Raw genomic sequence first — 17,098 nt, 5'->3', positions numbered from 1 at the left:
CCTTGCCTCAGGCCTTATGGTGTTATTGATTTAGGCCTTGTTTCAGCAACCAACCTTGAGAATCCCCACCTCCTCCACTGCACTTAACCACCCACTCTCAGCCCACATTATCCTTCAAAGGAAAGCCAGTTTCCCCTGGAAGACCACATCACCAACTCCTTCAGCCTGCCACAGAGGATGGGACCACAGAGAATATGCAAGGATTCTTTCCTTCCCTGTGCCACCTTCATTGATCTCTCAGCCCAAGATATCTCAAGGCACAGGACCATGGGAGCAGGCTCAGCAAGCCTGCTAGAGAGCTCATTTGGTACATGCCTGAATCCAAAAATGAAGCACTGCACAATGAACTCCAGGGCCCAGGATGCCCCTGCTGAAATTAAATTAGCTGAAAATCTGGGGCGGGGTGTGTGTGTGTGTGCGTGCGTGTGTGGAAGGTAAAACTTCAGTGGAAATGAAGTACAGGTTATGTCACGTTTATTCTTATGTTGCTGCACAACCCCTCTAGTCCTTTCCAAGCCAATTTCTTTGCAGAGGCTAGTATCTTGCTGAAGAACATGGCTACTGATCATTTTTGCTGCTTCCTCATTGACAGGCACTACGAATGGAGGAGTTTGAATATCTGACCTTTCTTCCAAACAGAAAAAACATAAACTACAAGAAAACAACGTCCTTTTTTCCCATCCCAAGAGCAGTTTTGCCTGCAGGTAATGGCACTGAATGAATCAATGTATTACTGAAACTGATGCATGATGACAAAGGCATAGCAGTACTTACTACTGAACCAAAAGGATGCAAAGCGAGAGAAATTCCTCCTTCGCAGTATATTCTTCTCATTCAGAACAGACCTTGCTATGCCTTAGACAGCTCCACTTCTATGATCACAATAAAGCATTTTTCTCTGCTTTTTTCATACTTGCGTGTACTGTCCTCAGGAAATTATCTCAGTGAGCCACTCCTACAGGGAGAGACATTCCTGTTCCCCCTTGCCAACATGCCATTTTTTAGTGACTATGATGGGCAAGACTTTCAGCTGGGAGAGATCAGCATTACTCCATTCAGTGCAGGAGGACTGTTGCACCAGAACACCAACAGAGAAAATTTTTAAAGTCATGAATCAAATGTTTAGGGAGCATGCAGGGGAAAGTGTGTGGGAGTACTGGAGCAATGCTTGTGCCAGCTTTGCAGATTTATTACTACAATATCATCACGGTCAACATAATTAAACCTCCCACTATAGGTCTCTTCGTCTATTGCATTACAACTGGTATCACTCCCACCACTGACAGCATATTTTCTTGACACAAAACAGCTTTCCATACACCTGCTAGCTCTGGGGTATGGAGATGCAACTAATGAAAAAGTCTATTGGAAAACTGGAGTATGACTTGAACTTTTGAGCGCTTCTTCCTATTTCTCTTCTGCCCCACACTTTCTTTTAATATTACCTATACTGGAGTGTGTGGCAGGGGGAATGGACCAAAGCACTTTATATTAGATTCTAAATGAAATTATTCTTCATTTAAAATGAGAGATGACAGCCTAGACATGAAGCATTTGAGGTCAATGCTGAATTAACTTCTTAGTTTCACCTAATTAAAAATGTCTGTGTTCTGCTTTGAAAAGGAAAAAATTAAGCACACTGGACATTCCAGCATTTTACCGTATTTACAGTATGGTATCCCTTTCACAGGTCAATTCTAGTAGGAGTTACAGATAGCTGTCTTCTAAAAAACCCAGTTTTCTCATCTCTTAGAGCAGGGGTCCTCAAACTACGGCCTGCGGGCCGGATACGGCCCCCCCAGGGTCCTCAATCCGGCCCCCGGTATTTACAGACCCCCCCACCGGGGGTTGGGGGGGAAACCAAGCAGCTGCAGATGGCTGCCTGCCACTGCATCCGCGCGCCGGCCCCCTGGTTAAAAAGTGTGAGGACCCCTGGCTTAGAGAGTGAGCAATTACTATTTTGCATGCACTTAATGACTGGCTCTTGTTTTCAACACTAGGTTCAGATATTTTAAAGAAATTTTACCCTGTGTTTGATACATTTGATCGCTAATTATTTTATTTCAAATCTGCATTAAAGTTTGAACTGTGAAAACCAAAATTCTTTCTATCAATTCAATGCAGGATGTCTGGTTTTGAACATTGCCTCAGGTACAACTTGACTTTTACAGTTTAAAAATAAATATTTAAAAACTGTTTCTAAAATAAAAGGTATTTAAAAAAAACCAAACAAACAACAAACCTGACCTCCCCACCCTGTCTCAAACTATTTAGTAGAAAGAAAATGTTTTGCTACTGAGGAAGACCTGCTCTAAATTTTTGACAGAACTTGGTGCACATCCTGCAACTTTAACTATCATGAGGGTTCTGTATTCAAAAAGATTCATTAGATAACAAGTGATGCTTTGGGGTATGGCCTTTTGATTCTACAATCCTCAAACCAGAATAGCATAACCCACTGGAAGAAACAAAGAAATGAACTTTGACTGGCCTTTGGAGGATGCACTTTCAGATTTGCTCCATTAATGGAGACAGTAAAACTGAAGCTTAATATGAAATACCATGAGTAATAACCATGAAATTTGTGCACTGCAGTACAAATCTGTTCCCCAAATATTCTCATTTCAGGGGAGGATTCTTCTGGCATGATGCCTGGGCTGTTGGCCACAGCCTGCTTGGCTGCCTTGCCCTGTGCCTAGCCTCTTTAGCAGCTGGTGCTGCTCCCAGGCAATGCACTCAGCTCCTGCTCCCACAGCTTATTATAGATTGTTGGGGGTTTTTTTCTTAGAAAAATATGTTTCTAAATTTAGCTTAGGGACATCAAGCCAGTTGTTGAATCGCAAGCATGTTCATGCTACCAAACATAAGCAGTCTGTGCGTACATTTCTACATATATTTTCTGCATGGAGTATTGCACTGTTCTAACCAAGGAATAGATCTGAACCCATTGTGCAACTGTTGCTTTGAATTTTGTAGTATTTTATGGTTGGTCAAAGTCTTCTAAATCTAGTAGTTCATTAACCAAAATCAAAATACCCCACTCTTGAAAAATAAGAGTATGCACATGCACACTGGATTTGCATTGATTTCATTAAACTGGCCCAATCCTGGCATGATAACAGGGATTTACTCACCAGAAATATTACTCCCTGCCTGTGTTGCAGGCAGGAGGGTGTGTGCAATGAAGTCAGTAGCTAAACACAGGAAAGGAAAGACAAAATCAAGCTTTTAACATACTTGTCTCTATGCTAGAAACATCTGACAGGCAAGAAAATGTTTCACATTTAGTATCTTCCTGCATATGAAAGGGAGGGATAAGTAAAAATATCTCTATTCCTGGCTTTCAACACAGGAGCAGGAAGAACAAAAGCCCTGACTCCAAAAACCTCAATCTTTAGGCCTGAGGAGAGAACTTTTGCATCTACATTTCCAGCAGTCCTTCCTCTTCTGCCTGCTTGACAGGAGATGGATATTAAAGACACAAGGGAAAAGGCTGTTCTGGTCCCCGTTCATTTTCACTCCACCTGTGGTAGGAAGGGGGATAAGGTTGTTTAAAAGATCCTGTCCAGGAAACAACCAGACACTATTTCTCAGCCTTCAGCTTTATCAACCTCCAGAACAGAAAACTTAACATTGGCATCAATTTTACTTCACATTCAAGATCTTATTGCAGCTTGGGGTGTTTAAAGTGTTCTCTGAAATCAGCAGAGATTTGAAATTCAGCCATATATGCTCAGCACGAAGAGCCTGGAAAAATGAAGCATTTTCTAATTTAATGATCTCTGTGTTGAGGTGAAAAATTAGCTGCTCACCTTGGGGCCTCACTGTAAATCCAAGGCATGAAATTATTTGCAACTGCATGCCTTGCACATTACTCCTTTCCAATACATGTAGCAAATTTAATGTAAGTTGGGCTGGAGCGTGGAGGGAGGAGGGTTGCCCTGTGATACTCAGCAGTCCCTTCCAGCTGCATCTGCTAATGACAGAACCCTGTCCAGCACTGCTGAAATCAGGAATTTTGCCACTGACTTGAAAGGCAGCAGGATTTAAAATTACAATGCACACTACTTATTTTCTTCCCCTTGACAATATGGCCAGTGCATTCTGGGTAGGAAGCTAAGTTTCCCAATACTAGTACATAATTTGATCTCTTGACAATAATCCACATGCAGCTAAACGGTGCCTGCATAACATTTGTGCATCAGTGGTTAAAGCATATCATTTGGAACCACAAAAGCAAACCAAAGACCAGCTCAGAAGTAAAATAATCATTAGATGGGGAAACGATGGAAGTGAACAAGGCCTGAAATGCAAACTAGCGTGTGGGTATCCAAGGATATTACAGTCATCTTAGTGATCGTTTTCAACACAGATAAAAAAGGATAAAGTACTGAAGTACAGAAATCACTCTGATCCCTATTAAATACTAAATCACAAAGAGATGTCTGAATACAAAAAGCTATTATTAATAAAGCTTCTATAGTGTAAGAGGCATTGAGCTCTTTGCAAGCTAAAGTGACTTTTGCCTCTTGTGGTTTTTGGGATTACAATTTCTATTTGTTTGCTTTATATTAAGTGAACTACCTGCTTCTCTTTACTCTTTTCTGTTATCTAAGACTCCACAAGCCTCCAATTCTGAAGTGAAAATCACTTTCAGCTGGAATTTTTCAGATCTTAGGTAAATATACAGCAGAGAGAGGTAATGGCTCCATCCCTCCACACTGCTGACACTTGTGGTCAGCATGGACAAAGTGCCTTTTCTTTCCCATCCTCTAGAGCAAATTAGGCTCTGTGAAACCCAAGAGAAAGGGAACTCCTGATACTTTCTCCTTCACCTCTAACAAGGATGTATAGTTGATGTGCTCTTCCAGCATACTGAATAGCTATGGCAATGACTCCATCTCCCTGTTCTTTGTGCTCCCTCTGAATTTGCAGCTTTTTGCCACAGAAGCACTGCCTCAGCAGGGCATTCTCCAGCATCCACTGGGAGATGTTTTTGCATAACTCCCTTTTCTGTAACAAATATTGTCCAAATCTGCCCTTGATACAAGACAAGACAATATAAATAAAAGAATGAAGAGAGCATTTAAGAACCCTACAATTTGTTTCTTCCTTCCTCCTGGGAGCTGCAGTACGCATTAATAAAAAAAAAAGAAAAGAACAAGAACATACATACAGGGACACAAATATATATCCTTCTTCCATCTTTCCTGCTGTTGAAGGGTAATGCAGGAAATAACTGTTCAGTGTCAAGATTTAGCAGCTGTGCATTAGTGGCCAGCTGAAACACAAATTCACTGTCCTCAAAATATGAAGGTTTAAAGGTCTCTTCCCCCTCACTGCTGAAAGCCAGATACAGTGATCCTGCAGTAGGATCCTGCAGAGTCCATGCCCTCATTGCAATTCAGATTTTTAATTAGTTTCTTCCAAAACAGTCTTTACAATTACCTATAATTTGTCCACCAGTAATTTCCTTCCTTCTTAATCAAGACACAAAATTTTCCTGGTCTGCAACAGCCAGAGTTTATTGTTAAAAAACTGTACTTGAAGAATCTTTCTTTAGGTCAATCCCCTTGTTACATGCAGAGAAATGCACCAGAAATTGTACGGAGGAAGTTCATTAACATTTCCTTACAAACCTCAATTTCTTTAAAAATTAACATTTAGGAATTAGATATAAATGGAAGGAAACACAGTAGCGGTGATTTCTAAGTGGCAGTACATGTGCACTTTTATTAATATTCAGATGTACTGCATTAGCACGGAACCTGTATCCAGTCTGCAACTGGCACTTGTATCAAGCTGCTCTATTCAGGTTGCTGCTATGACAACTATCCGGAGGCAAATGTCAGGTCAGCTCCCAGCATATGTGTCTAGGCCGTAATTGCTTTGTCAGAAACCTAATAGCCACCTACTCCTACTCCTCTAACACCTAAAAGCAATGTTGTTAAAAATACTAAATGTTGCAATATTCTTAATACCTTAGTCATATGCTATTAAAGCACTGAAAACTCTAAACTTGCTTTCCTTTTATCCCCCGAACAAGAATGGGGGTGAAGAATGTGTTTAAAGTGTCCATTTGCAAACTTACGTTCATTTATGTTTCAGTGTAAACCTGGGATCATTAAACTTTCTTTTCCTTGAGGGTTAGATATTATCGTTCACTCCACCATGATTATTGATATTTAATTTGCCTGGTTACGAATCATAGCATGGAAAATAGTTATAGCTGTCATCTTGATGAGAGGTTTCTTACAAAATGCATTCAGTGTTTATCATAAAGGACTGCTTCACAGCATCATAGTTCATGGTAGTCTATGCACAGTGCACAAACTTGCTCTTACCAACTCTGAAAGCTCAAATAATACAAGATTAATTTTTTAATTGAGTTTAGCTTTCATAATTAAACTAGTAACTTCCACAAGACTCAGAAATATAACATGCACATTATCATAATTTTATTTATCCTAATCTTACATCATATCTTTTAACCTTATGATTTTTTTAAAAAAAAGACAATCAATGCTTACATTGAGGGAGCTTTTTTGAGATGCCTAACAGAGTGAAATAATTGAAGCAGAGATAGAGATGAAGTAAGTAATACTCTTGCAACGAGAAAGTTGTCTTGCAGCCATTTCCAAAGATGATCTCATGTGAAGAGTTAAAGTAAGTCCATGTATAACTGGTTTGTTCACTGTAAATTATTTCCCATGTGCACATGCAGGCATACACATATCCTAATAGCTTCACTGTATTACCTCCCATTTGCCTCGTAGACGGTGATAAAGAATAGTTGAATTAAATAAAACTAAAGAAACCTAAAAAAAGTATTATTCTGATGTCTGTGCAGCAAAGGTATGAGGACACCACCTTTGTCGGCCTATAAAATTCTTTTGACTGTTGTTATTTTCACCTAGTCTCTGTAATGAAAAGAAATTTTACCCTTTAAATTCACATTTAAAAAAAATGGAGAAACCCTCTTTTTATCATGTGTATTCTATAAAACATTGACTGACAAGCAGTCAGCGAAAAGCCTACTAATTTTAAAACCACCAGCTCTGTCTGAGAAATGCCTTTGTTAGGACAGAAGATATGTAAGATAACTTTCATTTTCCTCTGAGCTTAAGCTCTCTTGGGGCTCAACTTTTACACTTGCTATGTGACTAGAAAAGAATCATACATTGCATGTCCACTTGGGGCGTAAGGATGAAAGAAGTGTACATAGCTCACTCCTTTGGCTGACCAAAAAATTCTGCACGCTACAGGAGCCCTTCCGTGACATTACTTACTGAAATGGAGGTCAAATTGCTAAAATAATATGGATGGAATCCAGGAAAGAATCCAGTCCACTGGCTTCGCAGTCATATGTGACCACTAGTCTCCTATCTACAAGTATAATAATAATTTCTCAAAGGTCCAGATTCCTAACTGGGAGACAAATCAACATGGTGTGAATGAAGCTACATTAATTTCATAAATGATGTGGCTGATTAGACACGACATCCATAAAAACGTTCATACACTTCCACAGACATAGTATTCTATGATTCAGTTATTTTCCTGCTTTCCCATATTCAGCCCCTTTCCTCACTCTCAGATGCTGACATTTTATCTTATCGCCAAAACCTTCTTATTTCAATTAGAAGAAAAAGTCTCATTCATAAATTTTGCAACGTGACAGCATACAAAAGAATCAATTCTAAACAATGAAACAAAAGGCAGCTGTTAAAAAACCACTTGTGTCCAAATAAAAATGAAGGCATTTTTTTCCTAGTATCATTCTTATTTGTTTGTCCAAAGGAAGACTTCACCTTCTCATCTCCCTTCAGGAAAGTAGAGGGGCAGGTCCTATCACATACTGATGTATACAAACTACTATTTCTGTTTAGAATTTTCATTGGTCTTTTTGATTTCTGACAGGACAGGAACAAGACTAATCCACCTCCACTTTACACAGAGTACCACAGGCCAACACCACTCCTGTTTTATGATAAGGTTTTATGAAAATTACACCACATTCAGAAGAAGCAGAGACTGACAGTGATTAAGCTCTTAAAACAAAACTTCCGTTTCTGTGATTGACACAAGTAGAGCCACAGAGCCAAGGCTTCTGCAGCAGCAGTGCACCAAACAGGCAACCCAACCTTTGTTCACTGCCCAGGACAGTAATGACAGGATGACTGTTTTCCAGATTTTTCTACTTATTTAACCATTCTTCTTTTGCCCAATCAAGACACAATTTGGTTTCTAAAGTGAAGGACACAACAAAATAAGTCATCCTGTTCACCACATGTAATGAATGCGTGTAAAAAGGGCTGTATTTTAGCTCGACTTAATTTGTTTCATGAGTCCCCTGTCAATAGCAGTCCAGAATATCCACTTCGGAGCAACTGCTTCACCCTGAATATTGCTAGAGATATATATAATAAGCTTCTTGAAGGATTATCCCAGGAAAGTATCCCAGGATATCACTCAGAAGCACAGGAAACCTTAGGGATTCAAATAATGCCTCTTCCGTCTCTGACTGAAGCAAGTCATATAAGGTTGATCCAATTATTGTTCCTAAGTTTTTTATCTGTGAAGAAAAAATTCCACAAAATTCAAGACTGGAGTCACCCTTTTTCAGTATCCAGACTCAGCAGAGATGGTTTGGAGAGCAACACAAAAGCTCTGCATTGCCTCTGTAGCCACTGCCTGATCTGGACTGGGAAAGATCAACCAAGTGTCATGATTATTTCACAGTTCGGCAGTAGTGTCAGTAAACCCATACCATTTCAATATATAAATCTATAAAATTTGTGCAAGGGAATAAATTATCTTTACTATCAGGCAGAATTAAAAAGTGGAAGTGACAGAACTCTTCAGTCAGGTAATAAGTATCAACCAAAACTTCTTGACGCTTAAGCTACTGGCTAACCAACAGAGCTTGATCTCAAGATAATGAGAATGTACTGAAGCTAAAGAGAGCACTTGAGTAACATCTAACATGGTCAGACAGCCAAAGCATTGTAGTCCAAGCTACCATGACCTACTAAACACATTTATATTTTTTACAGAGAAGTCTCAGAAACTGACAATGCTTTTATTGTAGCAGTTTCAAAAAACATGGGAAGTTACTAGCTTCCTGACAGGCAAGATCGCATTGATTTTCCCATTATTGCCATGAAAAACAAGAATTTTTGAAAATAAGTAATCGATGCCAATGACAGTAATTTTCATTCACTTGTTTTTAAAACTGAATTTTTGCAGGCCTTGGTTTTCAGCCTTGAGTTAGGAAATACAAAGATCACATGAGTGGAATTTAAGGCATATAGGTAAAAGGATGGTTTCTTCCTGCTTCAGACTTAACAATATCCCTAGATCAGGGCTACACAAACACTGCAGCTATCAGAAATACTTCTAGAGAATCATCCATAAGATGCAGTATTTGTGTATGCAGACACATACACACACACTTCAGAGAGGTTGCTTCTGAAGAGATAAGTTTCCATAGCTTTGACTTTAAAGCTGGCTCTTTTTGCTGAGCAATAATTGAGATGGTTTTCAATCTAAGCACTGCTAAAATTAACAACATAGGCAAAAACATGTTTAGTTTGGAAATTCATATTTTTTTTACCAAAGTACAGGCTTCCATTAGGGATGTACATGCAACATGCTCAGAACTTCCTGTTCAGGGACCTTGTTGTGCCAGGGAGAGGAGGAGAAGATGAAAGAGCATAAACAAGGCAAGAAAAGGCGTTCAGCAAGCTAGGAAGATGCTGAAGTTTCGTCTTAGTTTCAGGATTGGGCATAACACATTGTATTCTTATACATTCATGTTTTATGAGTAATATTCTGAAAAAGGTGGTGGTGGTGATGCAAATTACATCTCACTTTGAGGCAGATCACCCCTCTGGAGAATAAAAGGCAGACCTTCACTGTGCTGCATGCAAGAAAAAAGCAGCTTTAATGCAACACTTTCATTCAGCTCTGAGGAAAAGCACTGAATGAGTGCTCTTACCAGATCCTCTTAACAATCTACTTTCCAGGACTGTCTAATGCTTGTCCTCTATTAGGAGATCTCTTGATATAATTTATGAAGTGGTAATTTTCATTATCCAAATCTTATTTCCCCTTTCCTCCTCCCAAATTTCCACTGAAGGGTCCTCAAAGCCTGAGTCCACCCACTGGTATAATGGCCAATTTTGAAAAGCTATGTTTAAAAAGGAAAAGTAGAAACATGTTAACAAGAAAACAAGGCAACAAAGCTTCTTTTTTTCTCCCCCCCCCCCCCCCCTTTTTTTTTAGAGCTATGGAACAATCAAAACAACATGCTGAACTGAATGTTTTCAACCTTCTTACTCTGTTTAAGAAAAAATCCAATGAAAAATCTTTCTTTTTGGATATATGGAAGAAAAGTGAATGAAATTTAAAAGTAAAAGGAAAAAATAGGAAGCAGAGAAGGACAGAACTCTTTTACCCATAAGGCAGTCTCCCCGGATGTGAGGATACAGGTCCACTTCCCATGTCAGCATAAGAACTGGTCACAGTGGAGCGTGTTAAACACCCCACTCAGAAATAATCTGGAATAATTTTCTCTCAGTCTACTCTGTTAATGTGACTTACTTGGAATAAATAATTAAATTTCAGTGGAACTGGGACTAGAACCAAGGTCTTCTACTTCTCTAATGACTTAACTATTCTACCCTGCAGGGTAAATTTCTCACGGTAAGTTTTATGAAGCGACCTAACACACATTCCCATATTTTTTTCCAGCAAAAACTATTCAGCAAATCTATCCTGAACTCACAAATAGTTTTCCAAGCACCAAAGCTACATCAACCCAGCTAACTTACTGCTTACTGAATCAAATGACTGGTGTTATTTGCAACTGTCTTCACAGTGTTCCCAGAACTCACTGCCAAAAAGAGGATAGAGCTGAAGGAAGCAGAACACAGCACCTGTTCTTCAGAGGCAGCTTTGCTACTTTAACATCACGACTTTATTTAAGGTGATCAGTTTGCAGCCATTCCCCCTACCGACTTTTAATTCTGTAATGAAAAACAATACCTCTCCCTTCAATGATAATGGTTACTAAATCCTTCTGTAATAGTAATACCACAAATGAAAGGAAAAAGAAATCCTATTAATATGCTTTTAGAGTTCTCTCTACAGTTTTAAAATTGTTTTTGTTTCAACAGCTCTCTGGCTCCCTGGACAGTATTATGGGATTCTCATTTAAATCACTCGAAAACTCTGCCTCATGCTGGCTGGACCAAGGAATCGAATCACTAGTTTTGTGCAAGGAAAGTAACATTTTTGCACAAGTCTTTTCTACTTCTCCTTGAGGTAAGCACATCAACATTGTAGCTTTTTTTTTTTTTTAATTGTTACTAACAAATCAGAGAACAAACAATCTGAATGAGCACTACTTCTAAACTAAGCCACACTTAACATTACAATGCTTTGATATCCCATGTGATTTGTAAAGGCAAATGTACCACAGTAATGAAAATCCTAGCAAAAAATCTAACAGCAAAAAAGAAGTAGCAATATCCACTCTCAGATCCTAAACTATCAGTGTTCTAGGGATAGTAGTAACAAACCTTTACTCAGTTGTGGCACAACTGAAAAGAAGGCAATGGACTATGTACAAAAGGAAAACGTTCTTTGAAAAAAACATTCTTTTCCACGCAAAAAGTTCATCTGCCACGACAGACACATATTTTGGAACAACTGAGACATTACTGAGATTTGACTTTGTGATAATCATGAAGACAAATAAAGCATACTAGTCTTTGCAATAAGAACGTTAGACATTCACTACATCTGTGGAGCGACTAAATCATCAAAGCCTGGAATATGCTATCAGTTTTACTTCAAAAATTTGAAAGAAAACATGTAATTCTCAGCAAACTAAAAATAATGAAATCCTAACATGCGCTATAATAGGTGAATAAACACATTAGAAAAAATGAAATAACTACTGATATAAGCTTTAAAAACTCACTAGTAAGGTAACCAGCAGCATTTTGCTATCTATCACAGTAACTTCTCTGTCTCAGGCAAATAGGTATTTTCAGAAACTTACATTATTTCACTTTACATTTACAAATGCATACACATTTTGAAAGAGAATATCTGCACAGATAAACACAGTGACTCATGGATACGTGCACCATTTCTGTTATTTATGTAAATTACATATACTGTACGTTCTGTTCCTTTTAATTCTAGTATGCAGATTACATACTATGCCCTCAAAATCTACAAACATTAAAAAGCAAATATATAGCTTTCTCCAGTCGGACATTATAAATATACTAGCCATCCTCACACAGGTTATGTAAATATAGACAAAGACATGCTTGTGTATTCATTTAAAGAACTACAGTTTCTGTATTTTAATTACTCTTGCTAGCAAGAAACGTATAAGGGATTGCACCACCCTTCTGCATGGCATCCTATGTAAAAGAGTCCAGTGCATTTATAAATATGGATGTGGTAGACCCCCAAACAACACAGTACCTGCTGTCTATCCAACCGCATCCTTTTTGCAGCATTTCTGCTTTCACTCTCACAGGCAGAAGCCAGGATACTCTCTGCAACTGCTGAAGTAAGGTGTGAGGGAATAGGTCGTGACTATGAGAGAAAAAAGAAACAGAAATTATTTCTAGCATAATCCACGATACCCTTTTTCAAAGCACACAATACCATCACCTAGGCAGGAAAGTCCACTCATTGAAATGCAGTTTATACCAACAAAACAGGGAAATGGAACTTGTAAAGATGAAAAATGAAACTAGTTTGATGTTAAAGCTGCAGCCGATCCATAGATCCACGAGAAGCCCTTTCCCCCCACAGCTCTATTGTCCAGTGTGTTTAGTCTGGCTCATTAAGCTGTACTTTGAACAGACAGTGGCATATTCTCTGCATTCCAGCAGCACCCTGGCCGTCTGATTCTTGTTAAGAAAACTGAAAGGCTTTTTATTCTGTACAGCATGTGACAGAGATGAGTAGTGTTTTTTTATAGTCATAAAAAAACAAAACAAAAACCCTAAGTGATAGGGTTGAAACATCACTCAAAACATAACAGATTGTCAGAACATTTCAGAGCAGTCTCAATCTGTAGTATATGAATATTTGCATTCTTGCTACAACATGATTGATGTGATTAAAATGACTTTTTTAAAAAACACTGTTTTTCTTTTGATAATGCCAGCCTTCCAACATCGTAGATATTTTGTGGTTCAGCTAGGTACGGGTTTTTTTTCCAATTCAAAACATTTCATTACTGCCTTCATAGCATACTATGTTTTCGGTTAAAGGTGCAATGAATCCCTAAAAAACAAGGAATGCTAAAATCTTTTTAGGTCCATTGTTGGTTATGAACTCAAACATGATCTTTCTTGCCATTTCATTAAGAAGAACATTTAAACACCTTTTTTTGCTAATTACATGCAAAACAATCTTTCTGAATGATGCTTACAATAAAATCCATCTTTTTCATTAATATACAAAGATATATACAAAAATATCTGAACTACCAAGAAAATAAAGAAAATGGGGATAATAACACAGGTAATGTGTTACATACAAGCTCATTCCAGAGACCGCAATTTTTTGAATCAGGTTCTGAACTTCCATAAATTTTCAGAGCTTCATTGAACTCAAAATAACTATGTAAATGTATACCTACCGAGGAACTGGCCATGTGTGTTGGGTTTTTGGGGTGGTTTTTGTTTGCTGTTGATTATTTTGGTGGCGGGCTTTGTTCTTTTTTTAAGAGTTTTACCTTCTTACATCCAAAAGCATGAATATGAACCTGCTATGAAATGTCACTGAGTTTTAGAAGCAAGTTTTGAAGAACTCCCATTCAGTTCTTAGAACTGAACAGTTCTTAGAACAGATTCATTATATTGGCTCAACTGATTTTATGTTTTTCATAACATTCCAGAAACTGTGGAGCCCAACTGTTACTAATATTACATTTTTACCTTTAAAAATTAAAGTTGATTTATTGACTTTGGATCTGCTCTACAGAATGCCAGGTTTTAATCTGACACTGTACTTTTCCTAATGCATGGGACTACAGTTTGTCTGGGAGCAGAAGCTGAACTAGCCTTTAGAATTAGACAGGGATTTATGGTTCTCCCTCACTAGTGCAATAGGCTTATTTCTCCCCACGCATACAAGAACAAGCACTCTGGCATCAGCATGATAGCTGTGCAAGAAAGACAATCAGAGACTGCAATATGACAACAAAACATACTTGGATTGATTTGACAGAACAAACTATTGAACTTGTTTCCAGTTTTGAAAATAAATCAGTCTAAGAGATGAGGGATGCTGATGTTAAACCCTGGTGTCGCTACAGAAGTTAACATTAAAGCAGACAGCTTCCTCAGAGCTCCAGAGGAGGGAGTAAGTCTTTGCAGAGGGTTTTCACTGAGAAAGCATTATATTTATTATTCTGCCTCCCTAGAATGGTGATGTTACTCTGAACTCATTATTGCATCACTTAGCCACACTAGATCCCTCCTCACATTTGGTGGCCAAGTATCACTGTACATGCCACAGTTTTATGTATGTTCAAGGTACATTGACTATGTTGGCTTCATGGAAGTCTCAGTGTGGTCCCGTAGCAGTGGCCACACAATGATGTTCTTGAAAAGTGGTGAGTAAACACCTGGTTAATTCCTCCAGCTCAGATCTTTAATGATTAATTAGAATTAGATATATATCTCTCAATAGATTTTTGGAAGGTGGCATATGAGCCAAAAAAGTAATGTTCTGACCAAAAAGTAAAATGAACCCAAGTTCCTACAGCTTATTTGTTTATGGGAGACAACAGGTTTATTGAAGTATTTTTATAAAATAATAAATAAAGAATTACCATAAAGATCAAGCAGTCATGTGCTTCTCTCTGAAAAGGAGGGCAATGTGCTCACTGTTGAAATACTGAACTCAAAGTTAGTACCTCCAAAAAAAAAGAGGAAATCTCCAGGTAATGGAGTATCTGCCTCTTGAAATATCTTTTAGCCCATAATTTCTCTTACTCATCACTGCAGCTGGCTGTTGATATGTTCATGTCAAGAACTATCTAGAGTGAACCTTAGGGAGAACGTAATGAATGTACGGTTAAATCACCTGGGGAGAAAATTACTGTAACAAAGCACAGGTGAAAAATCATCTGATCAAGGTTTGGTCCTATCAGCTCAGGCTGTCTAGTCTTGCACTCACTGAGAAGATGAACACAGTCCTCTGTCACTAAAAGTAAAGCTGTTAAAGAAAAGATTTTCTGTTCCATGAGATGTCGTATCTGTGAAATGTCAAAAAGATCAATTTTGTAAAGCCTTGCCTAAGAGGAAAATTTGCTTTGAAATATCCACTTTTTTTCAAAATGTTTTTTAAATAAACTGAATTAATAGCCCCATCTTCTAATCTCAGAGGTCCCTTTTGGTTTAGCTTAACTTCCTCATCTTCTATACTTCTGATTATTCATGATATCTGTCATGTCTATCAGCTACAAAACCACTTCTGTAACAAGCTCAAGCATCCAGGTCCTTGCGGGGTTCTGAACATTTCTCAACTCCCTGTCTGAGGGTGAGACATAAAGGCTGTGGAAAACGTGGCAAAAGCAACTTCATTCATTTCTGCAGAAGGGATCCTGCAGATCTCAGCCAAATCAGAGTTTTCTAGCTTCCCAGGCTCCTGGGAGCTGAGTGCTGGTTCCTGCATGTTTGGGACTACAGCAGGAAATGTGGGAGACAAGGAGTCCTTATTTCCGAGGGCTCCCTCCACAATCCCTGGATCCCCAGCCTGCCCATTGGACTAGCAGGAAGCCAGGTTTCATTTTACTGGAGTATGTCAAAACAGAAAATCTTTGACAAACTAACGTTTCTAAAAGGGGAAAAAATAAAGGCATTATCAAAAAATTCCTGGTCAACCTTTACTGGTAGAATGCACCTAGTGTTGTTTGATACATAATATTCACAGCCCCAGTCTGGAATTTCTTTCACTTCACAGTGACGTAAAGCAAGAAATAACTATACTGGAACTACTCATGTGTAAAGCAACAGAAAGGAAGCAAGCCTCTAAATATTAGTCTACCGAAACAAGCAATTCACATTGCAAAATTAGATGGCAGGATAACATTTTTGTCATTTTGAACAACTGACAGATAGAAGGGAGGCATGTGAAAATTTTACAATAACTTTCAGGTGAAGAGATGAATAAAACTTACAGGGAATCTGTTAAACAGCTTAATACAGACCTTCTGAAAAGACTGTATGCCTCTGTCCATCACACAGCAGCAGTATACAGAATTCTTTTGTATTTACTTGGAAATGCAATACTGCTTGTGACTGCACTAAAATAGCAGCCACATTTTGAACACACATATTTTTTTTGGTTTTGTACATCTCTTCAGTTGACACAACTAACATTCAGCCTCTAATATGATGTAGGTGAAGAGCATTTTGACAAAAGTAGTAAGGGAAACCTGTTAAATTTCATGTACATGTGGATGCGTCTGTTTTTAACATCTTTTGAAGCAACCAATACTCAGGAAGTGGTTGAAATTCCTTCAGTAGCCCAAGGGATATGACCAACCCCCTCTAGTCTATTCATACATTTGAAACTGCATTTCAAGATAATTTAAACTTGATTATTCTGACCATCACAGAGCCTGTAGATGACAACGACGACAAAGCAACAAGCACACATAACCACCATATTGGAAAGGAACTATTGCATGGTTTTAAGATAAATCATTTTTGTGCAAATTGACATGAAGACTTTATACACTCATCCCCTTATCGCTTTCTGAAATATGCACAAATTATTGACAGATATAGTTTTGCAGATTTCTTAATGAAAAATCAAATTAGTCAATACTTCTTTGTAGTCAAATAACTGTTGGTCTCCTTTAAAGAACATTAAAGCTAATGAAGATTCTTCCATGGCTTTGGTGGTCTTTAGATCTGGCTCTCAAAAAATAAAGTGCCTTTCTGGAGTTACAGAGTAGTCCTGTAAGGTTGCTGATTTTTTAGTAGTTGAAATCAGAAATCCTTGGCTCAAATTCTCTAGAAATGAGCTCTATTAGTATAATCTCTGA

The 17,098-nt window shown here is 38.3% G+C and overlaps 1 protein-coding gene across 4 annotated transcripts in view; it reads right to left on the bottom strand.

Moving 5' to 3' along the window:
- Nucleotides 1-17,098, bottom strand: part of NOL4 (nucleolar protein 4) — a 201,349-nt gene that overhangs the window by 25,475 nt on the left and 158,776 nt on the right. For all 4 annotated transcript variants that reach the window (XM_037381296.1, XM_037381297.1, XM_037381298.1 and 1 more), the window contains one exon: nucleotides 12,508-12,621. In XM_037381296.1, the coding sequence (XP_037237193.1) occupies nucleotides 12,508-12,621 (114 nt within the window). The remainder of the gene's footprint in view (nucleotides 1-12,507; nucleotides 12,622-17,098) is intronic.

This window comes from Falco rusticolus, chromosome 3, assembly GCF_015220075.1.
Source record: "Falco rusticolus isolate bFalRus1 chromosome 3, bFalRus1.pri, whole genome shotgun sequence".
NCBI lineage: Eukaryota > Metazoa > Chordata > Aves > Falconiformes > Falconidae > Falco > Falco rusticolus.
The sequence above is the reverse complement of the archived record's forward strand: the minus strand, read 5'-3'. Positions and strand labels throughout refer to the sequence as shown.